We start from the raw sequence: 23,242 nt of genomic DNA on the forward strand, positions 1-23,242 counted from the left end.
ATGCGCACGGTGTCTTCACTTTGTCCGGCAGTATGCCGTCTTCTTGCGCTGGCACCCTTGCTTGTTACCGGCGGCCACGCACTCCAGTATCGCCAGACTAACACAACCGAGTTCGATTACATCGTCATCGGCAGCGGTCCAGGAGGCGGTCCGTTAGCGAGCAATCTCGCCCGCGCCGGTTTTGAGACATTGCTGATCGAGGCTGGCGATGATGAGTTCGCCGATCCCTCAAGTCATGTCATCAATTACTTTGTTTCGACTGGAATCCACGATAACCTTCACTGGGACTTTTGTAAGCCCCATTCTCTTGTCCTTTCACGCATCCCCGTCTGTCATGTTTTGGAATGATCCAGAATATATCGCTTCAGGATCCGTAGCAGGTGACTAACAGGTGGCAGATGTCAAGCACTACGACGACCTGCAGCAAGACCTGAGATATGAGCATCTTGTGTGGAAGAAGCCAAACGGTGACCTCTGGGTAGGACCCGGAGGCAGCGAGCCCAACGGTTCTGTGGTCTTGGGGGTCAACTATCCCCGTGGAGCTGTTCTTGGAGGCTCGTCTATCATCAACGCCGGTGCGGTCTTCCTTCCAAGTGACAGTGATTGGAATTACATCGCGGAGATCACCAACGATACTACTTGGAAGTAAGAAACCCCCGATTGTTGTCCAGAGATGCTACAGAGCTAATACTACTGGTTATAGCGCGACACACACGCGTGAGTTGTTCGTCAAGCTGGAGAACAACACATACCTGCCTCGGGGGACGAAAGGTCATGGGTTTGATGGATATCTCCAGACTGCTATCGGCGATGGAACGCAGTACACCAGTGGCGAGCAGGCCGTGGCTGTTCTCAATGCCACGATTTCGGAGCTTGGAAAAGATCCTGCTCAGCTGCAAGAACTTGTGACGGCCGACGCCAACTACGAGGATCCGAGCCGAGACACGACTGAAGGCCTATGGGCTCTGCCTTTCCACGCCAACAAGACATTCGGTCGTTCCAGTGCCAGGGACAGGATTGTTGCGACCGTCAACGAGAACTTCCCTCTCCATCTTCAGCTGAATTCGTACGCTACTCGCATCCTCTTTGACAAGTCGAACAGCACCGGCACTCCTAAGGCTGTTGGTGTCGAGTTCCTTGAAGGGAAGAGTGTGTATAAGGGTGACCCGAGATGGACAGCTTCCAACCAAGGCACGCCCAAGAGTGTCTACGCGCGAAAAGAGGTCATTGTCAGCTGGCTCGTTCAACACGCCACAGCTCCTGCTTCTGAGCGGTATTGGAAACGCGACGCATCTCGCCGAGCACAACATCTCAGTTGTCGCGGACCTTCCGGGCGTTGGTACCAACATGCAAGACAACCTGGAGATGGCAGTCACGGGGCTTGCTGCTGAGAACTTCACCTACGCACCTAGGGATGGCCTGACCAGTGCAAACTGTACTTTCGGCGCGGTTTTCCCGGACCCTTGCTACGACGCCTGGCTCCAAGGGAAGGGCCCATACACGAACGCCGGTCCAAACTCGAACATTGCTGTGTTGAAGACGCCACACTCACCCGATGGGGAGCGCGATGAGATTGCATTCTCTGGATCATTTGCCTTCCGCGGATTCTGGCCAGCTACACCAGGCCAGACCTGGACCGAGCCGCCTAACACCTGGGGGATACACTCTGTCCGCATGCACCCGCAGAACCGCGCCGGCTACGTCAAGCTCCGCTCGTCAGACCCGACAGAGATGCCGGAGATCAACTTCAGGTACTTCACCACGGGAGCTGAGACGGACATCGGAGGCATCAAAGATTTTGTCGCATGGGGCCGCCGGGTCCTGCAGCGCGTTGCTGAGCCCACCGGACCCGTCAATATTACCAGCCCGCCATGCCCGACTGGATATGTCGCCGATGGAACCTGCTCGGACGCACAGGCTGATGAGCAGTTTATCCGGGATAACACTTTCGGGCACCATGTTACAAGCACCTGCCCGATCGGCCCTGACGATCACAAACTTGCGGTACTGAACTCGAACTTCCAAGTTCGAGGCGTTGACAGCCTCCGCGTGGTTGATGCTAGTGCTTTCCCTAGGATCCCTGGTGCTTTCCCGGTCATTGCGACGTTTATTCTTAGTGAGAAGGCTTCTGAGGCTATCCTAGGTGGAAAGTGATGTTTTAGGTTTAATTGATTTCATGAATATACATTTTACACGACAAGTGATCCTCTCTTATCATCTTCCATGCAAAGATAAGTGGCCAGGCGGGCCTACCTTTGAACGTCATTACCCACTGATAAGGTTGAGCCATCATTTTATGCCGAAGTTCGTGATACTGAGTGATGCTCTTGATATTGTTGTAGTTGCTCACTACATGGGTTTCTCTTTGTCACAAGAGTAACCCAGTCTAGTTACATATCTTTTCCTATGACTGATTTGCCTAATTTAAAGCTTCACGTTGACTCGGTCTTGGTCAGCTGCGATCAATGGCTCCAGATATTCTTGAGGATGATTGCTTCAATATGGAATGAGCTCCATAGGTAACTTCGGGAGCCCCTGGCCTTGCTAATAGTGCGAGGCCGAAGAAGTAGTCTTGAATAATACATTTTGCTGGAAAACTCATGTTTACGCGTGAGAAGCAGAAATGGGCTTCTGATGAGATGCGTCGTGCCGCCATGGAAGAAGTAGCCAGCCGCGGCCTGTGACTAATTAGGTGATCAGCGCATACTTTTTCAAGCTTGAATTGATAGATTTATAGACTTAAAAAAGTAAGTTTGGTTTAGTTACCGTTTCCAAATAGTCAGTGTGTTGGTTAGAGTCGGGCTTGAGTGCGCTTTGTAGACTTAGTCACTTATAAACGCAGTTATTTGCAGCGCGGCTTCACTTTCCTCTTCTGCATCCCAATATCATACAAGCAACCGCTGCTAAAACCAGTCCTTGCAGCCATGCGAAATTTGTTCGAAAATTGGATCTGACTCGGCCAGTCTCTAAAGTACGGATTCTAATGGCTCTACACAGGCAAGTACTTTTCGTTTGAAGTTCGAAGTGTGGACCATGCTCCCTGCGATTTGTCAAAAGCCACGCCACCCTTCCCGCGGGTTCACGCCCCTCCCCCCGTGTAGCAGTTGTTTTTCAGGGCATGGGCACCATTTTTGTTCCGTCCATGCACAGGAACTACTGGAGGTCTCGTCAGTAACGCAAATGATGTGTCCGTATACAGAAATTATTACATATTCTGTCGAGCTGGACACTACTTGATGTGGAATATTTATCCACTACTTTGCCCCGGGGTGTCTCATAGCGCACATCAAGTAATGGTCATGGCCATCAGAACAGCGTCGGTAACTTTGCTGACACTTCAAAGATGCCCAGAAGTGGGTCTACAGGCATCCGAATTAGGGATATTCATCCAGACTCCCATCAGTACCTGCTGTAATTTTCGCACCTGTTCCCGCCAGTCTCAGCACGCAAATCTCCTAAAGAGGCAGTTGGACCTTTTGCTGTTTCGGGCATAGTGCGGCTACCAAGCATGCGTCTTGTCATGAGCTATGTACCCACCCACCCCACCTGCCCATCGGATGCAACACTGGCCGGTTTGGCTCGCTTGTAGATACTGTGTATTGACTTTACTTGATCAGCACCACGTCACACCTTCCAAGAGCTGCCAAGTCGCTCAGGATTGACTCCCTTTGACATTATTGTTTTCTTTTGTTCTCTCGCGTGCGTAACACGAACCGGAGCTCCTGACACAGTCGCATCTACATCATGGCGCAAGCAAGGACAGAACGGGATCCAGAAATCCTGGCCATAGCCAAGACTCTCCACGACGCGCCATGGTGCGATGACTTCCAGGACATGGTGTCAGGAATGCTATACAACCCCAACGTCCCACGGCTCCTCGAGGCTAGGCATCAGGCCCGTTGCAAGGCATACAAGTACAACAACGTCGACCCGAACCAGTTCAGACAGCAGGAGGCGGCCAGCCTGCGCTCGAAGCTGCTCTCGGATCTTCTCGGCCGAGTAGGGACTGGCTGTGTCATTGAGCCACCCTTCCGCCCGGATTACGGATGTAATATTGTGATGGGGAATGATTGCTTCATAAACTGGGGGTGAGTCCTCCCTGTGTCTGTGATGTGCTCCCCGGAAGCGCGTGATACACTTCATCCGCCCGCAAGAGTACCCAGTTTGGGCGAAAAGGTCCACTGACATGCCGCCTTCTCAAGACTCACCATACTCGACACCAGCCTGGTAATCATCGGCGACCGTGTCCAGATCGGCACCGGCGTCAGCATAATCACCGCGGGCCACGAGACAAGCGTGCTCTCGAGGATAAAGTTCGTGGAATGGGGGAAACCGATCCGCATCGAGGACGACTGCTGGATCGGCGCCAACGCGGTCATCCTCCCGGGGGTGACCATCGGAAGGGGCAGCACCATCGGCGCCGGAGCTATCGTCAGTCGAGACGTGCCCACTTACTCGGTGGCGGTTGGGATTCCCGCGCGCGTTGTCAAGAAGCTTCCGACTGTGGAGGAGGAGCTGGCGGACCCGGCGAACGTGTACCGTAACATGGCCGATAATGCTTTCAAGGCTTAAGATAGAAGAGTTCGTGCCTCCCTTTCCGCTCTAGAAAAAAAAATACATAGATAGATTCTTCTTGATCTTGTTGTGTTCCATCCAGTCCGAGGATAATTCACACGTAGCTTGCTCGCCTTGTGCAACCCCAAATGCGGTACAATTCGTGAAAGACACGAAGTCCTAGAGGTCATATTCAACTAGACGTGGTTCTACCAAGGTCAGGGCTTGCATTTACCTCATTTTGAGGGTACATACAGAACAGGCGCGCCATGGTATCGATCACAAGCACACGTTTGAGAACGGGGAAGCTCCGACGAAGCAATCAAGATCAGCCTTTGCGCCATTGCCTCTGTCCCTAACGAGCCTAAATAATTTACTGTATCCCCTCTCCCCCTGGCAGCTCGGGCGAAAATCTAACCAGCGATTTGGCGTAGAATGTTCCCAGACGCCACCCTTGTCTACCCTCCTATGTCGTTGATAACCAGGCCAGCCACCAGTGTATACAAATCGTGGCTTGATATCTCGGCATCCGGCACCTTGGGGTTTCTATAGTCTATGTATGTTCTCCGCTTTGTCTCTTTAGTCCCGTCTAACCCCATGGCCACGAGTTGCTTGATCCCACCACTAGGATGCTTCTATTTTCTTCCTAATAGTCAGCTACTCCAAACTTCAAGTTCGTCGGTATCAATGCCTTTCGTCGCCGGCCTATCGGATCTGCAACATTTCAAGGCCCTGCTAGTTAAACCTTAGCACCTCCCCCCATCCCTGCCACCAATCTTACCAGGGGGGGCCGTCAATCCCGAAAGGGGGGCCGTTGGGGAATTTCTCACAAAGGGTTGTCAACGAAATAGACCATGTCATCGTTGACCCTGGCTAGATGGACGGGCGCGAATGGGGTGGGGACTATATCAAAGGGCTCATGTCCCCCTTGGGAGACAACCCCCCCTGGGGTGCCATTGCTTGGAGACCGCAGTTGCCCCCGTCATGGCCCTCTTCGCGCTGCTTGTTCTGGCAACTTTTAGCTTGGGCGCAGGTTGCGCTCCGGCGCCGGCCACCTTCCAGGAACAATGCAAATCATTTGATCCTACGAGTGTCGGCATTACAAATGCGACAGTCACGGAACATGCCTTCATCAACTCCGGAACCAATCTCAGCCTCCCAGACAACGACCCGTCCTGCAGCGGAAAGAGTCAGGTCGTGCCGGTCGATCTCTGCCGCGTGGCTCTCCAAATAGCAACATCAGAAAGGTCTGGCGTTGTGGCGGAGATTTGGCTGCCGGAGAGCTGGAACGGACGTCTTGTCACAACCGGAAATGGGGGGCTGGGCGGTTGTGGGTCTGCCCTGTTCGCTGGTCAAGTGAGCAGGCGTGGCTGACTTTGTGACACTTACAGGCATTGACTACAGCGGCATCGCGTACACGGCCAAGAATGGCTTCGCAAGCGTAGGTACGAACAATGGGCATAATGGCACGTCTGGTATTCAATTCCTGAACAACACCGAGGTCGTGGTTGACTTCGCGTGGAGAGCGTGAGTGCCCCTTTGTCCACGCGTTATGCGACACGTAACTGATGTCTTGCCAAGCGTACATACCGGAGTGGAAGCCGGCAAAACCCTCATGCAGCCATTCTATGGGGAGACTGCAAACAAGTCGTACTTTCTCGGCTGCTCCTTGGGCGGTCGCCAAGCTATCAAAGCAGCTGAGATGTTCCCCGACGACTTTGATGGCGTGGTTGCAGGGTCACCCGCTGTGGACTTTGATAATCTCTACTCGTGGAGAGCACGTTTCTACCCGATAACAGGGCCCGTTGGCTCGCCCAATTTCATCACTCCAGCCTTTTGGAAAACGACGATTCACGAAGAAGTGCTCCGCCAGTGCGACACACTCGACGGTGTTTCGGACGGAATAATCGAGGACCCAACGCTATGCCATTTCGACCCTGCACCTTTGCTCTGTAGCGAGTCGTCCAACAGTTCCGCCTGTCTGTCTCCCTCACAGGTTGATATTGTTCGCAAGGTATTTGAGCCATATTCATGGGAGAATGGCACACTGTTGTACCCACGAATGAATCCCGGCGGTGAGATAATGTCTGCAGATGGTCTATATAACGGCCAACCATGGGCATTATCTCAGAGCTGGTTTCGCTATGCGGTGTATAACGATCCGGATTGGGATCCTGCCGCCTACACACTGGCGGACGCTGAGTTTGCTGAAAACGTCAACCCGGGGAACATTCGCACGTGGCCAAGCAGCCTGTCCGAGTTTCAAGACCGGGGCGGTAAGGTTGTCATGTTTCATGGATTGCAGGACAACCAGATCACGAGTCTCAATAGCCCACGCTTCTACAACCACCTAGCTGAGGGCATGAGCTACACACCGGAGCAGATGGATGAGTTCATCCGCTTCTTCAGGATCTCCGGGATGTTCCATTGCAACAGTGGCCCAGGGGCCTGGGTCGTAGGCCAGCAAGGTGGTTCTGCGGCGCAAGGATCGTACGACAGGGAAAGCAACGTCTTGGCTGCGCTTGTAGACTGGGTGGAGCAGGGGATTGCACCAGAAACCATGACGGGCACCAAGTTCGTGAATGATTCCGCTGTATTAGGAGTGGACTTTCAGCGGAGGCACTGCAGATGGCCATTGAGAAACACTTATCTGGGTGGTGATTCGAAAGATCCTGAAAGCTGGGAGTGCCAGAAAGTGGATGAAACTTGATGGTGAACCGGATTCTACTTTAAACAAGATCACAACAACTCGTTCGTGCCAGTGCTGTGTGACAAGATATGAAGCTGCCTCCTCGAGCATCTCTAGGATAAGTGACTCTATGTCATTGCACAAGCGTTGGTCTCACGAAGCCGTTGGATAATTTCACAAACAAAGAACCTCTCAGGTTTCAAGAAGCGCTCGTCATGTCTGACAACAAAGGCGAACACCAAACATGGGACGTTGTGTTGTATGCGGGCATGCTTGGCGATCTGCAAAGAGCCGGCATGTGCCGGATCAGTAAGACAGTATCCAAATTAGGCACATGCAACTGACTGGTCATCAATGTTCACAGTGGTCGATCTTGAGACGCAGTGCCGCTGTCTGTCCCAAACGAAACGCAGCCCCCCCCCCTGTCTCTTTGGTCAACTATCCCCCCCCGCACCAAAAGTTTGCTATAAACATAGAATATGCATTAATATTCTTAAGAATAACCTTCTCACCATTATTATATACCTAATTTAATAAAAGAAAGGTTATTAAAACCTTATTTTACATATATCTTTAAAATAATTAAAAGTAGCGTAATTAATTTAAGCTTATTATATAAAGAAGCATATGCTTTATTAACCTTAGCTTAAGATAATTATAGCATACTTAAATTAGCAATAAATTTATTTTAATAATCCTTAAAAAGTAAAAGCTTAATTATTATAATTATATATTTATTTATAATATTAAATTATTTACTTTACTAATAAGCACTATATTAATTAATTAATAGCATTATTATATATAAAAAAGCTAATAATAAAGATAAAGGCTATTATTATTATAAAAAAAAAGCTAATAACTTAATTAAAAACTTTTTAAAATAAATAAATAGCTATTTAATATATTACTTAACATATTACTAAGAATATTAAGAAGGTTATCCTTAAAACTATTTTTAATAAAAATAATGCTTTAATTAACTTAAATAAAACTAAAAGCAATAATGCTAGCTAAGAAATATTAAGTATATTTAAATTATTATTATTAATTAATAATATTAAAGATAATAATATTAAAAAGTTAAAAAACCATTTCTTATATTATATATAAAAGTTATTAACATATAGCCTACTTTTATATTATTAATAAAGTAATATAGCTTTAAGTTTAATAATAATAAGTATAAAGCTTTTAATATTAATTTTTTACTAAATATTTTTTTCTTAAAAATAAAGAATTAAGTTAAAATTAAGCTTATTAATATAAAAAATATAATAATTAAGCTATTATAAATTTTATTTAAGGTAAGTTATTAATTATAAATAAGAATATTCTTAATTTAGTTAAGTATGGCAATGAAAATTAAAAGGCATTTAAAGAAAAAACTCCTTAATAATTAAATTATAAAAATGCTTTCTTTAAGCAAAGATTTTTATTACTTTATAATTATATATACCTATAAGGTAATACTCTTAATAATATAAATAATGCTTTAAAGCATTATAATGCTAAGGTAATAACTAAGTATTAAGGGTTTTAAGCCTCCCTTATTAACAAGGTTAATATTTAGCTTAATAAATAGTTTGCTAATAGCTAAATGCTTAATAAGTATTCCTTTAATAAAAGGGTTATTATTACTTAAAGGCTCTTAAAAAAGATTAATTATTATTTATATAATAACGGCAAGAAATAATAATTAATTATTTAGCTTTAAGGCTTATAAAAAGCTAATATAAATATAGTAATGCTTTAAGGGTATTTATTATAAAATTAATTATTATTATTATAATAAGGGAAACTTTTTTTAATAATAATATTATATTAAAAAAAACAGCATATATATAAATATTATTAATATTAATTTAATAATATAAGCATAAATAATAATTAATAATAAGGCTATTATTTAAGCGCCTTTAAAAAAGCTTTTTATTAAGTAAATAAATATTACTAAAGCTAATAAAAGTAATAAAGAACTTAGTAAAAATGGTATTAACCTTATATATAAGTAAAAAAAGCTTAAGAAAGATAATAAGTAAAGGGAGAGTAGCATTAATATAATGATTAACTTATTAATTAATCTTTACGCCTCTAGCTTTATATATAAGTATTTAATAATGCCGTTGCCGCCGCTATTAATACCTTTATTAATATACTTATTAATAAGCTTTAAAGGATTATTAGCATTATTAATAATAAAAGCTTTTTATTTAAGCAGCCTTATATATTATTATTAATTACTTATGCTTTTATTATTATTATTATAAGTGCTTAGTAATTAAAAAGCCCTTAATAAAGACTTTATATTTAAGGCTTTATAAAAGTATTTTTATATATTAATGAAAAAAAGGTAATTAATAAAGTTGTAAAAGGTAATAAAGCGTAAGGGCATTAATTTCTAAGCCTTATATTTAAAGGAAGATATTTAGTTTAATAAAAAGGGCTTAAATAGTATTAAATTGATTAAAAGGCTTATAAAGCTATACTTAAAAGAAAGGAAGGATTTCTTTAAGTTTTTTAAAAGCGATAATAAGGAGGAGAAGCTGCTATTGCTATTAATATCGGCGTAGAATAATAATTATAATTTTAAGCAAGTGAAAAGCCTTTTAGCGTTAGCTAATAATATATTAATAATAAAAAATAAGTTTAAGGCATTTTTTAATAAGTTTTAAGAGCTTAATTATTATTATTTATAAAAAAAGGATAGTATAGTTAATAAAAAGATAATTAAAGTAATTATATATAAAAAAAGAGGCTTTATTTAAGTAATTAAAAAGTTAATTAAGAAAATTAAGTATATTTTTTATAATAAATTATTATTTATTTTTCTTAATTATTTAAATAACGCTCTTTTTTATTAACTTACTTATTATTAAAAAACTTATTATAAATAACTTTATTGCTATACTCTTTTCTTTTTATTAATATTACTTCTTTTATCTTTATTTTAATTATATAGCATTTTTATTAATTTTTATTATAATTATTACCTTTAAACCTTTTTTTTAATATATACGTATAATAAAAATATCCCTTAATTGCCTTTATATGCTAGCTAATTTCTTTAATGCTTAAGCATAAAAACTTTATAAATTTATTATTATTATTATAGTTATTTATCTTATATTAATATTAATAATAAATATATTTTTTTAAATCTTCAAAATATGCTTTAATTAAATTAAAATTAAGGGAATATAATAATAAATATATTAGCTTAATGCCCCTTGCTTAAATAACCTTATAAATAGCTTAATTATAATATTATAAAGCATTATTTATTATAAGGATTAATTAAGGGCTTAAATAAGTATTTATTTAAGGAAGAACCCTTTTAAAAAGCTATATTAAAAAGAACTCCTTTATTATATACCCCTTATATATCTTAATATTAAGAAGATTGCTAATTATAATTATTAATAATATATAAAAATAATTACCTTACTTAAGAAAACTTTTAACTTAAGGAGTATATCTTAATAATGCTTAGCTTATTTTTTTTATATTATTATACTTATTAAGTTTTAATTTATTATAAAAGATAAATATTTTAATAATATATTATGGCTTTAAAATTTTAAAAAAGTAATAGCTTTAAAGATCCTTATTATGCTATTAAGCTAATATATATACTTACTTATTAATTTAATTATATTCCTTAAGGGCCCTTAAAATAATCTTTATTAAGTAATTAATTTAGCACTTTTTAATAAAAAAGTATTATATTTTATTAAGGTATATATTTAACTTATTAAGAAAAAAATCTTTAAGTTTTTATATAGCGATAATTAAGCATTAATAATGCTTAAAAGGCTTGTTATATTAAAGAATATTATATACCTTTAAAGCTTATTACTTTAATTTAATGGTATTTAATAATAATAATAAGGGTATGCTTAACGCTATAATATTTATTATTTTAATTTTCTTTTAATATTGCTAAATTATTAATTTATTATAATTAAACTTAGCTTATAGTTATTTATTTAATAGCAATAAGTTTAAGCATAAATAGAATTATAATATTTATAATTATATAAAGGTTAGCCACATTATTACGGCCTTTTTTTTGCCAAATTAAGTGCGTGGTGATGGCAAGGAGGTTATTCTTAGTAATCTTGGTGCGTATTCCGCATTTATAGCAAACTTTTGGTGCGGGGGGGGATAGCTGACTAAAGAGACAGGGGGGGGCTGCGTTTCGTTTAGGACAGACAGCGTCATATCGCAGATGCAGGTGATAAGCCGACATACGTCACGCATGTACCTCGTCGCATTGCGGTTTTCCTAGCTCACTCGGTCAGCATACGATACTTTAAGCATTGGTTGTTCACAAACATGAATCAAAAAGGCTGATGCGCGAATACACGATTCTCTCATGCCAATTTCAATCTTCAAGGAATCCCAGAATCGAGAAAACTAGCGGATCAGAAGGCAAGAGGCGAGAATCACCTAAATCTCTAAACCGCAAGGTCGACGATCTATTCCCATAGGATGTCTGTCACAGGCATCGCCGTAAGTTGCACCTCGATTCTTCCATGCAGATAGCTGATCAGCTATCCAGACCGCAGAGCATCCAGAAAACGTGGCTGCTTTGGATCATCAGTTCGCGGCGTCTCCATCCGAAGTCAACCGTGAAGACATCTGGCCACTAGAGGTTACTGGGGCTGCGAAGGTACCAGGCGACACTGAGAAAGGCAGCCAGGCTAACAGTTCAGATGATGGAGACAAAGGCAGACCAGTAAAAGTAGCAAGTGGGAAAGACGATTCCAATTCGGGAAAAGCTCTGTATGGTGATGTTTGAGGGTGGCAAAGGAGGCGATTATGATAGCATTCAACTCGGATTTGCAACGTTCTACTGAAGTAAATGTACATTTACATCTGACTCTAAATCATTCTAACAGCTTGTCTTCTTCGTGGCTGAAGAATAGTCCTGCCGATCGGTCCTTGCTCCTCGTCGAATCCCACCTTGCGATCGAAGATCTTCTGCCCCCGGATCCACGTCTCCTCGACCACGCCCTTGAGCGTCTTGCCATCAAACGGAGAAACCTCATTGCGAAAGAACATGGTCTCCTTGTTAACATCGAACTCAGCCTCGTCGTCGAACACAACCACGTCGCCATCAAATCCGACATCAATGTCGCCCTTTTCCTGCTCCAGCCCGACCTGACGCGCAGTGTTGGTGCTCGTCCAGCGCACAATGTCCTCAATGCTCGCGCCGTGGTCCGCCGCCTCAGTCCACAGGATAGACAGACCCAGGCCAAGACTGCTGACACCGCCCCATGCCTTGAAGAAGTCGCCGTCCTCGCCAGCGTGGCTGTGTGGGGCGATGGGGAACGAGTCGGGGATCAGCTTCAGATCGGGCGTGCAGGGCGAGTGGTCCGAGACGACCGTCTTGATGACACCCTCGCCGTCGACGTTCGAGAGCTCATCCCACAGCAGGGCCTGGTTGGCTTGGCCGCGGGACGGAGGGGCCGACTTGTACCGGGTGTCGCCCTCAGGCACCTCCTCGGCCGCGAGGCTCAGGTAATGGAAGCACGTCTCGGCGGTGATGCGGACGCCCTGGTCGCGGGCTTCGCACAGCATCGGGATGCCGTCTGCGGCCGAGAGGTGCACGATGTGCACGTCCAGGTCGGGCGCGAGGTGGGCCTTGGACAGGATCTGGCTGATGGCGTATGCCTCCAGCGTTGGAGGCCGGGAGTCCAGGTACGTCTGGTAGCTTGTCAGAGGTCCGGTATGCGGCGCCCCGGAGCCGACAAGAGTGAAATTGGGCGGAACCATCTCGGCGTGGAACATAACTGTCGTTGGCGAGTCGGCTAGAGCGAGCAGAGCCACTTCGATATGCTCTGGGCCGATAGCTGGGAACTCATCGACGCCGCTCTCAATAAGGAAACCCTTGAATGATCGCACACCAGCATCAACCAGATGTTTCAGATGCGCCGTGTTGTTGGGGATGAGGCCTCCGTGGAAACCGACATCGACCCAGCATTGGCCGTCAGCCGCCCTCACTTTGGTCATGAGATTCTCGACCGTCGTCGTGGGAGGAAGCGAATTCAGGGGCATATCGATCAGCGTCGTGACGCCACCAGAAGCAGCCGCTCTCGTGCCAGTCCAGAACCCTTCCCACTCGGTACGTCCCGGCTCGTTCATATGCACGTGAGCGTCCAAAAGACCGGGAAGGAGCAGCTTGGGCGAGTAGTCGGTATAAGTCGTACCGGGCGGGAACTCAGACGATGGCCGCACAGAGTCATACACCGACACAATCTTGCCTGTGGTTGTATTTACTACAAGCGTTGCCTCGGCCAGAATTCCACCCACAACTGCGCGAGAGGATGCCAGGACCCGTGATATCCGAGGAAGAAGTGTTGTGTAACAGGACCTCGGCTAAAGAGGCCAAGAAGGCCATGCCATAGGTGCGGAAGGAGACCATGTCGAGAGCAGGACCAATTCACATCAACCTCAAAAATTGCAAAGAGATGCTTTCACTGTTAAACTGCTAGGCTTGAACAGCAGCAGGCAAGACTTTATAGCTGATTGGTGAGCTACCTCATTCATTGGATCGCGAGGATGTGCAGCCTAACGCACTCCATTGTCGGTGAGACCTCTTTACTGCACATCGACATTACTCCTTATTAGAATTCAGAATTACCTTGGCATCGATCAAGTCAAGCCTCGTTCCTGGCATAATCTTCCAGATCTACTGCAAGTTGAGATCCGCTCTTGGGGTTGGCATTATACATAAGCTCCAGTTTAACTGTCAATGCTGAGGATGGATACAGGAGACTAGTCTCTAGGATAAGGAGGCTATGAAGAAAATCTCCGTTAGTAACGTTACCTAAACATAGTAGTTTGGGCATTGTTCTCCGAGGAGAAAGTGTTTCCTGCTCCATCTGATCGGCACCCGGCAAGTCATGGAACGAACACCTATAATCTATTAGCAGCGGGTGGGAATCTAAGTTGGGTGACATGCATGAAGCAGTAAACCTAAAATCGCCCACACGCGCACTTGGCATTATACAGAGTCTCCAGTTTTCGATTGATCAAAGCCCCAGATTTTGGCGGAACATAGCATTTACAGACCTCACATGATCTCAGGGACGGATAAAAACTTTTCAGCATTCATGGGATGGTATTTCCATGTCGATACTCCAAGACTATCGTTGAATCGTATGCATACTTACTCTCTTTCAAGAGATCGATTTCAATCTGCTTCTTGTTCGGCTTGATATTGTCAGGCCACGTTCTTTTAGGATCGTGGGATGATTTATACGCCATGCCGACCCGCGGCACGTAGTCGCCATGACCCACTCTTAATGTGTTGTAAACCAAGCTAACAAGAATAAAGTGTAGCCGGAGCAGCTTTGCGGGATGCCGGGCCCCGAAACTGGGCGGCCACAACGGAGCTGAGCTCGGAAAAAAAAAGGACCAGATACAGGGGCACAAGGGGCTGGCTGCTGTGCGGAGATGCTATTGTACACTGTTCAATAAATTCAAGGTGCATGCTCTTTCTCTTCGGCAGGACCAGAATCGCATTTGTAAGAAGCAATCTTCGGCAGTTGTGGCTGACATTGCCTCTCGGATTCAGTTTCCCTACTGGGGAAAAAGCGCACCAAACTTTTGTATAGTGAAAGCTGTGTCTCAAATATCTTATACTCAAATAGTGGTAACGTCCAGCACTGTGATGCCACTTTCTACCGGTGAGAGCAAACGGTTTGGTGAGACCGCTTAGGATGACACCAAGATTGGCGGATTTGTATCGTATGTACAGGACATCAAATAAACGACGCAGTAATTACATGCATGGTAGAAAGTCAGAGAAAGCATACGTACTAGCCACGGCAAAAGATATGAAGATGAGCCAACACCGGCACAGTCCAATGGCATCTACCATCGTAACACGCCTTTCAAATGACGTACTCCCACGGAATTCAGTCCGGCTGAATGGACGTCATCATGAAGGACAGTCCTGAGACAGTGCCGTACGCCGCTACACCATGGCAACAGAAAAAGACCAAAACGTCAGAATTGTCCAGAGCGCCTGGACAATACAGTGCAGTCTTATAAAGCAGTGCCATCACAACTACCAGCTGCTCGTTCTGAGCAGCAACAGCGAATTAATTGGGAAATTTGCAGGGTGGATATTCTATCTTGCACGCATCACTCTCCACCCTCCTGCAGCCTCCAAACGATTCTAAAGTCTGCATGGTCTATGGGAAGGTAAGGCGCCCAAACACTGGTCGTGGTGATACAAAGCATCAGGCACACCAGATGCGAAACTGACACTTGTTTGCTCATATGGTGAAATTTGACGAAACCAACTCATGTGGTAGTTGAGAATGACTGTGACACACTTCATTTGTCCGTGAAGCGGCTATGCCTATCGGTTGGACAGCCCTGTGTGGAGGCTTAGATGTCCTCGATCCGGAAACTTTAACATCTCTCCAGCTGTAGTTCCGCCTTTCAACCGCCCAGGTTGAATGGCTCGATTGAAGTAGCATTCCAGCCGTCACAGTCGTCGATCCCTGAGCCGGGGATACGCGGACTTGGGTAAGCCTAAGACGGCTGTGCTACCAGCATCTGATCACATGCTCGATCTGGCTTGGGGGCTGAGCCAAGCACTGACTTGGTTCGGCTGCCCAACCATTCGGCAGACCCCGACTGTTGTATCATGCTTCTAGTGAATCGAAGGATTCTGCCTCGTCTTGTTCCAGCGCTGACGCTTGATTCACCAAGCTGTTTTTACAGTATGAAGTAAGCATGAGACATGCGGCGCTTTACAGCCCCTTCGACTTTTATTTAAGAGGTTCGACGCCGGGCCGTCATCATCCTTAAACTTCCAAACTACTCACAGCATCACCTCATACAACAAACCTGTCACAAATATGTGCTTCGGAAAGGTAAGTGTTTCCCTCTGTACACAAGGTTCGTCGGAAAGTACAGAAATTTACATCCAGAGTAGTCAGGGCACGCCGAGTCAGAGAAGTTGGCTGCTCGGCCTGCCAAGCAGCCACCAAAATATAATTATGGCACTGCACCCAACTCCGGTGCAAACAACAACCGGCGTCGAGTAAATAATAACGCCGAAGTCGCCGCGAATGGCTTGCAAGCTGGTGCCGAGATTTTTAGCTACGGAGGGCATCATCAACACCACGGTTATAGTGGGACAACTCATCACCATTACGACGGCGGCGCGACGAGTTCTGGGGGAAATGACGGGGGCGGTGGAGGCGGAGGAGGCGGAGGGGGTGGCGGCGACGGCGGCGGCGGAGGCGGTTGTTGATTCGGTTCACAATGTCAAAGACATGCACCGTTGCTGTATCACAATGATGTTACGTACAAGCGATTTGGGAGGAGCTTCAAGTCGTCTGGAGCAATACAATTCCCTTGGTGGGCCCTCGAACCTTGGGACTCAAACTTCTCGCCTTCCGAATTCCAGGCATGTTTGGACTTACTATGAAAGTGATGGACTCTCCATGCCAATGAACTTGAATTGTCATATCATGTCGAACTTTAGGCCGAGTAAAACCTGGGTGGGTACCCGCACCTCGTTCGGACTGCTCCTGCAGCACAGGTCTCAGACCTAAGCCACGTGGCTGGGGCATGTCAGCCTGTCGGCCACGAAAGGCCTGCAGGATGCAATGCGCCCACCGACCACACTGTTGGGTACGTCATCAGAAGCTTTCTGATGGATTTGTCGCTGCTTACGTATATGCTCCGACGTTCGTATTCCCGGCCACGGCGCTGCCTAAAATCCTCTAATTACACATCTCAGCTGATGTTTCGTTGGCTCATTTGTATCGATCCACGTCCAAGTCATACCGGGCAATCATCCCACTCTCACACCAAGACAGGCTATCATGTGTTTCAAAGTGAGTCTCTTTCGACCTTCGCCACAGTCATATCGCTGCCTCGGGCTGACCTTCAACCTAGTCCAAGCACGACGAAAAGGAAACAGAGGCCCCTCGGCCAGCGAGGTCAGGGCGGAGTCCAAAGCATCAAGGTTTCGAGAGGAAGGAGAAGGACAGGGAAAGGCGTCGACGCGATCGATCGAACCTGAGTGTAGCCATTCTGGGTTGTATCACCGGTGGCAGTTGATGTGCTCAATTGACCGCCAAAACTGGGACATGCTGCTTAGCGTCAGCAAGGGCTTGAGCAAAATAGATGACATGGCCTTTCATGGCTTTGCAGAGCCGTGGATTCCGGCCGTAGTCGAAGATTTGAGGGTCTTCTAAGCAGCCTTTGAACGACGGAGGGAATTTTCCAGGCAATCCAAGCCTATTGTTTCGCTGCCCGGGTGTTATGATTGGGGCTCATTTTCTCCGTCATTTATTCTGTTGGCTGAGTCCAGATGTCCTTCACATGTCAAATATACACCCTAATCCTCTGTAGATTCTATTGATGTGGCTGAGAATTGCCCACGTTGTCACCCAGTAACGTTTCTCTACATCTCACATGCAAGTGGCAGTCCAACTTGGAAGCGTAGTCGACAGAGAAGTCGACAGGGCATAAACACAGCTGCCCACGAAAGCATAAGCATTCTCGCCACAAGATCAGGCACTAGAGTCTGATGGCCTTGGCACACACCGTCCGACACCCTGAGACAACCTCGTAGAGAGACCTGGTCCTGAGAGATTATGGCCTAGATCATGTGAACGGATCCAGGAGAGTGATAGCCAAGCCGAGGCCTCCTGTAGTCAAAGCGGCTTGGGGATGAGGTGTGCGATGGTCCCTCAAGGCGAGCGAGACCGAATTTGGACAGCCCAGAAAGGTTCCTTGGGAAGGGCAAGCCCGGCCTTGCCTACCGGAACGTAGTTTCACGTTGCCTCGAGGTGCCCGCCGGACCTCGCCTAAGAGACGCTGTGTCAAGGCGTAGCATTAAGTTGATACACCGTGACCAGCAGCTCTTCGTTAGCGCCGGGGTAGGCCACGATGAGATCTGAATGAGATATTGCGACGTAAATTGCCACACGACTGGGTTTGAGGCTCTTCGCCCTATTGGTACATCGCCGTCAAGCTTAGAGTTGCCGTCAGGCCTACAGAAGCACAACACCTGGGCTAGCACAACAGATGGCATGCTGTGCGTTGACTTCGTGTAGGCTATTCCTGCCGAATCGGTATGGAGTCGGCTACTCGCAAGCCCATGTTGTCGTTCCACGATAACATCATAATGCATCAGAGTCTTGGGCACAACTCATCTTGAAACGTAATGGAGAGACTTCCTGGCTCTGACCCGCACTGGATAGTACCTAGGCCTTTCGTAAGATCAGTGGAGAGGCCAGGGGTCATAAAGACATGCCCGATTTAAGACGTTCAAAAGAAATACGACTATGAAACAAACGTTGGATGCAGCGTAACATGAAAGGTACCTTTGGGCAGTCTGTATTAGGGTCAAGAAAACACACTTCAGTCGGCTTCGATCAAAAGTCCAATCGACGGCTATGGTTATGTTCCATCATCCCGCCCCCAGCTACAAGACTTTTCCTCATTCTAGGTAGTCACCTCCAGTCTCCTTGTGAATCACATCAAAAAGCGGCTTGGCACTGAAGTATCCCGCGTATGTAGTTCCCACCGTCTTGTACGTGAAGGCGGCATCCTCATCGTCTATGACGATAGGCTTCTCGCCCCGAGGCCCCGCGGCAGCCTCCGCCAGCAGTTGCGCCTGGCAGCACTTGTCCATGCTCACAAACCAAAAGACCGCCTCATCGATGGTATTCCCTACGGTCAGGAGTCCATGGTTCTGGAGTAGTGCTGCCTTCTTGTTTCCAACACAGCGCGCAATGTTGCGGCCCTCCTCGGCAGCGAGCACAATTCCGTTGAAGGACTCGTAGACGGCGTGGTCATTGTGAAAGGCGCAGGCGTCCTGTGTGATTGTATCCAGCTTGCGGCCGAGAGAGCAGAAGGCTCGCCCATATATGGTGTGAGAATGACATGCTGCATTCACATCGGGGCGGGCCTGGTGAATGGCGGAGTGCTGTAGTGTTCGGCGTTAGTAAATTTCGAGCCAGGTAGTCGAGGGTCTCGGGTAAATATGCTCGACGATGACCCGTATGTTTCATACAAGAATCTGGAGCAGTTTTATCGATGAAAGGGACACGTACAATTGCAAACGCAGCGGCATTGAGCAGCCGATTCTCACCACCCTCAATAACCTTGCCCTCCTCACTAACGCGGATGAGGTCGGAGGCTTTGATGAGACTAAAAGCAGTTCCGAATGGGTTCACCCAGAACGTATCAGGTTCAACGGGGTCGCGGTACGTTATGTGGCCTCCAGAATCAGTCAGCCTCCTGAGCTGTGCAGGGAACACACTGGTGCGCTTGGTCCTCGAGGACAAAACTCACCGGCAACGCCTTCATCGTAGCCATACTTCCCAAATATGCGGAACGCCGCTGCGAGACGGCCTTTCCAGTACGCACGTTCCTTGTACTTGTCATCGAAAGCAGGAGGCCTTGTGCAAGATTCCTTAGCATCCCATATCTAGGCGAGGAGGGGGGCCAGGTGTTCACTCAGGAAGGGACTCACTTTGGGAAAGCGGGCATCTTTACTTTGGCCTCGACTTCAGGAATGCCGGGCTCGAGGGGTGCCAGTGTTGATGGCTTGTCACCAGCATCACTGCTTCCAGTCTCTGCGTGAGGAGCCATGTTGACGACTGAGTTCTGTTCTAACAAAAGTTTTACAATAATGTTATCGGGATGATGGAGAAGTACAGGAGCAGTACCGGGTGTCGCGGACTTGGGAAGTTAGATATTAGACCCACCGAGCCGGGAAGATCTCCGCCTCCCACATTGCGGGGAAAGCTGCTGACCAGCCCGGCAAGCGGGAATCTAATGTCTGATACGAAGCTACCTGCCGTGGCAGCCGGTCTCGGGATGGGGAAGTCGCAACGCTCTCTCCTTGCCAGCTCGGCCTCCTGCGTGCCTCGGCTCCTTCCAACCGGTGCCCATCCCGAACCGAAGGTCAACTTGCCACCGCACACCTCGCCAATTGTGGGGCTAGAAGCCATCGTGATGTGTTAACGTAGAGATTCGACCGGACAAACCCAACATGCAATCACCATTAAGTTATCATATTTTATTTTATGAACGTGTTCATATTTCAACGTACCGATTCAACCTCTTGCAACGGTTTGATATCTTATTATTTTTATATTTGTGGGAATAATGGGTGTTGTTTATATGGAGGACTATTTGGGACTAGGCAGCTTTAATCCATTAGGATGCCTAATAGGCAGCAGCCTTGGCACTATATATAAAATAGCTAGCATAATTAAGCCTTTTGCCTTTCTTCCTTTTATAATTAATAACGATTAATTATTATATTAACTAAACATTATATTGCAATATATAACTTAGCTAATACTAATTAATAATTGCAAGGGCAACCATAAATTAGCAAGGCTTAAAAAAATAACCTTTTAGTTATACTAATTAGCATTATTAATATTATAAATTTACATAATATAGTTTATAATAATAATAATACCTAATATATAAAAAGGTAGTTATTATAATAAGAAATTATAGCAAACTCCCCTACCCTTAATATATATGCATTTATTATACCTTAAATAACCTTAATAACAACTTTTAAATTTAATAGCCATAATTAAAAGAACTAAATTAATATTTATTTTCATTAATAATATATTTACTTATATCTTATTATATAAATAAACATAAAGAAAGGAATTAATTTGCCTTTTAATGGCTAAATTATAAAAGTAACCCTTAACTTTTTTATTTTCCCTTAATACTACTTATTTTCTCTTCTTACTACTTTTTTTCTTAAATTAAATATACCCCTATTATTACTTTATTAAAATAATAAGATAGCAAACATAATAAGCAATACTATTAATTAAAATAATCCATTAATATTAATTATAATAAACCGTACTTTTATATTTAAAAGTATTATTAAGATACTTAATCCCTTGGTATAAATAAATCCCTTAAAATCTTTTAACAGTAAACAATACTTAGATATTTATGTTTAGGACTAAATTTAAGCTATAGCATATATATTAAATAATAAGGTATATAAAGTATTTATTAAGAACTTTTATAGTTAAATTAAGCCAATATTTATATAAGTTAATAAAGACTTATTATGCATTATTAAGAAAACTCTTTAAGTTAAGGGCATTTATACTTAAAAAGCAAATACTTTAAGGGGACTTATATATATTTTTAAAGCATTAAATTATCCTAAATAGCTAATAAATTAAAAGCAAAAATATTACATTATATTTAAAATTAATTAAATTTAGAATTATAATTTAAGTACTTATATTATTCTTAATTTTAATTATGCCTTAATAAAAGATAAATATTATAAGTTAGCCTTAAGCATTTGCTAAAAGATACCCAAAAAAAGTTATAAATTGCAATATTTAAAAAGTAAGTTAAGCCCTAAAAGGGCCTAACTTTAAATCTATCTTTTAAATATATACTTCATTATATAAAAGGGTTAAATGCAATATAAGCCCAGCATAAGCATGCATTATAGCTTAGGCAATAACCTAAGCCTATTATATAACCCCCTTTCCACTTTTATATTATGCACAATAAGGATTAAACCTAAGGCTCTTACAATCTTATGCCAATTATATATTTACCTTATTATATACTTATTTCAAGGCCATATCTATCTACCTTAAGAGCAATAATCATTTATTTTATTTTTGCATTAGCTATATTCATATGTTATGCTTAGCATAATATAGTACTATTATAATATAATAATATTGCTGCTATATATATAATTCTTTATTAATACATTATGATTATACATAAGCTATATATATTATTAGCCTTAAGCCATAGCGCGCCCTTATTAATATATTAGCATTGCTTACCGCAACCATTACCCCTATACTATATTTATTATCACTATTTAAAACAACTTCCCCATAATTACACTCCCCTTTGCAATTCCTTCTTTTTAATACTATATCATTACCATAATATATCCATTATGCGCGCTGTTTTATTACCTTTATATAATCTTCCCATTATCTTTATAATTATTTCTTTATTTATATTAATTACCCCTTGGCTTTATCTTGCTCTTAATTAAAAAGCCTTTCCTAGCTTAATTAATATTTATATAATCCCTTAGCCTCCTTGCAATTTAATCCTCCAGCCATTTATCCTCACGCTTATTATGCTCTCCCTATGGCCGCTTTTTTTCATTAAAAAGCCATTATCTTAATGCATTAATACCCTTTTAATCCCTTAACAATTCCTTAATATATCCCCCTTTATTTATATCCTATTCATTAAGCGCTCTTCTCTTAACCCATTAATACCCTCTTAATCCCTTAATATCCTCCTTAATACCCGCTTTCTTTCCGCTATATAAAAAGAAAAATAAGAAATAGCTTTTATTATAAGTTTTAATAATTAGCATAATAGCTTTAATACAACTACTACTAATAATAATAGCAATAATAAGCTGCCTTATTGCCTTAATAATATAACCCCTAAGGTTACCCTATCTTTCCCTTAGCATAAATTTACTATAATTACTAACTAAGTATAAAGATATTGCGTTATAAGATTATATTAAGTGCTTAACAATTTTAATAATAAAGATTAACAGCCTACTAAGCAATTACCCTTTTCTTACAAACCATATATTATAACTTTTTATAAAATTAATAAGCTGCCTATTTATATCCCTAAAGGTTATAATACATTTTATATTAGCTATTACCATTGCAAATATAAATGCATTTAGCATATATATGCATTTATTAATTTACCGCTGCTATAAAATGCATAGCATTATTTAAAAAAAGCAATTACTACTAATAATAATTATATTCTTATCCCTAAGTAAGTTAAGTTTGCTACCTTTACTTATAATAATGCAGCTATATTTACCCTAGCCTTTAACCATATTATTACTAATTTCCATAAGGCTATAAACATTACGCTAGCAAAGCTACCCCCTACTACCCTTGCCATTTACTTAAGTAGCCATGCTTATTCTTGCAA

The 23,242-nt window shown here is 43.5% G+C and overlaps 5 protein-coding genes across 5 annotated transcripts; 3 read left to right on the top strand and 2 right to left on the bottom strand.

Moving 5' to 3' along the window:
- INS49_006230 (uncharacterized protein) lies at window positions 1–2,154 on the top strand (the record flags this gene model as incomplete). Its single annotated transcript, XM_043167003.1, has 4 exons — window positions 1–232; window positions 399–645; window positions 704–1,229; window positions 1,258–2,154. 4 exons carry the CDS (start codon window positions 1–3, stop codon window positions 2,152–2,154), a joined length of 1,902 nt encoding a protein of 633 aa, XP_043028147.1.
- A 1,590-nt stretch (window positions 2,155–3,744) lies between these two features.
- Window positions 3,745–4,572, top strand: INS49_006231 (uncharacterized protein; the record flags this gene model as incomplete). The annotated part of the gene is made up of 2 exons (XM_043167004.1): window positions 3,745–4,088; window positions 4,203–4,572. The coding sequence occupies 2 exons, from the start codon at window positions 3,745–3,747 to the stop codon at window positions 4,570–4,572; spliced, it is 714 nt and encodes a 237-aa protein (XP_043028148.1).
- Window positions 4,573–5,866: 1,294 nt separating this feature from the next.
- On the top strand, window positions 5,867–7,264 carry INS49_006232 (uncharacterized protein; the record flags this gene model as incomplete). The annotated part of the gene is made up of 3 exons (XM_043167005.1): window positions 5,867–5,888; window positions 5,946–6,081; window positions 6,136–7,264. 3 exons carry the CDS (start codon window positions 5,867–5,869, stop codon window positions 7,262–7,264), a joined length of 1,287 nt encoding a protein of 428 aa, XP_043028149.1.
- A 4,866-nt stretch (window positions 7,265–12,130) lies between these two features.
- INS49_006233 (uncharacterized protein) lies at window positions 12,131–13,673 on the bottom strand (the record flags this gene model as incomplete). Its single annotated transcript, XM_043167006.1, has 2 exons — window positions 12,131–13,512; window positions 13,562–13,673. The coding sequence occupies 2 exons, from the start codon at window positions 13,671–13,673 to the stop codon at window positions 12,131–12,133; spliced, it is 1,494 nt and encodes a 497-aa protein (XP_043028150.1).
- Window positions 13,674–18,725: 5,052 nt separating this feature from the next.
- INS49_006234 (uncharacterized protein) lies at window positions 18,726–19,882 on the bottom strand (the record flags this gene model as incomplete). The annotated part of the gene is made up of 5 exons (XM_043167007.1): window positions 18,726–19,103; window positions 19,185–19,214; window positions 19,342–19,508; window positions 19,583–19,689; window positions 19,764–19,882. The coding sequence occupies 5 exons, from the start codon at window positions 19,880–19,882 to the stop codon at window positions 18,726–18,728; spliced, it is 801 nt and encodes a 266-aa protein (XP_043028151.1).
- Between the last annotated feature and the right edge of the window lie 3,360 nt (window positions 19,883–23,242).

Source organism: Diaporthe citri (genome assembly GCF_014595645.1).
Source record: "Diaporthe citri strain NFHF-8-4 chromosome Unknown scaffold_2, whole genome shotgun sequence".
Lineage (NCBI taxonomy): Eukaryota > Fungi > Ascomycota > Sordariomycetes > Diaporthales > Diaporthaceae > Diaporthe > Diaporthe citri.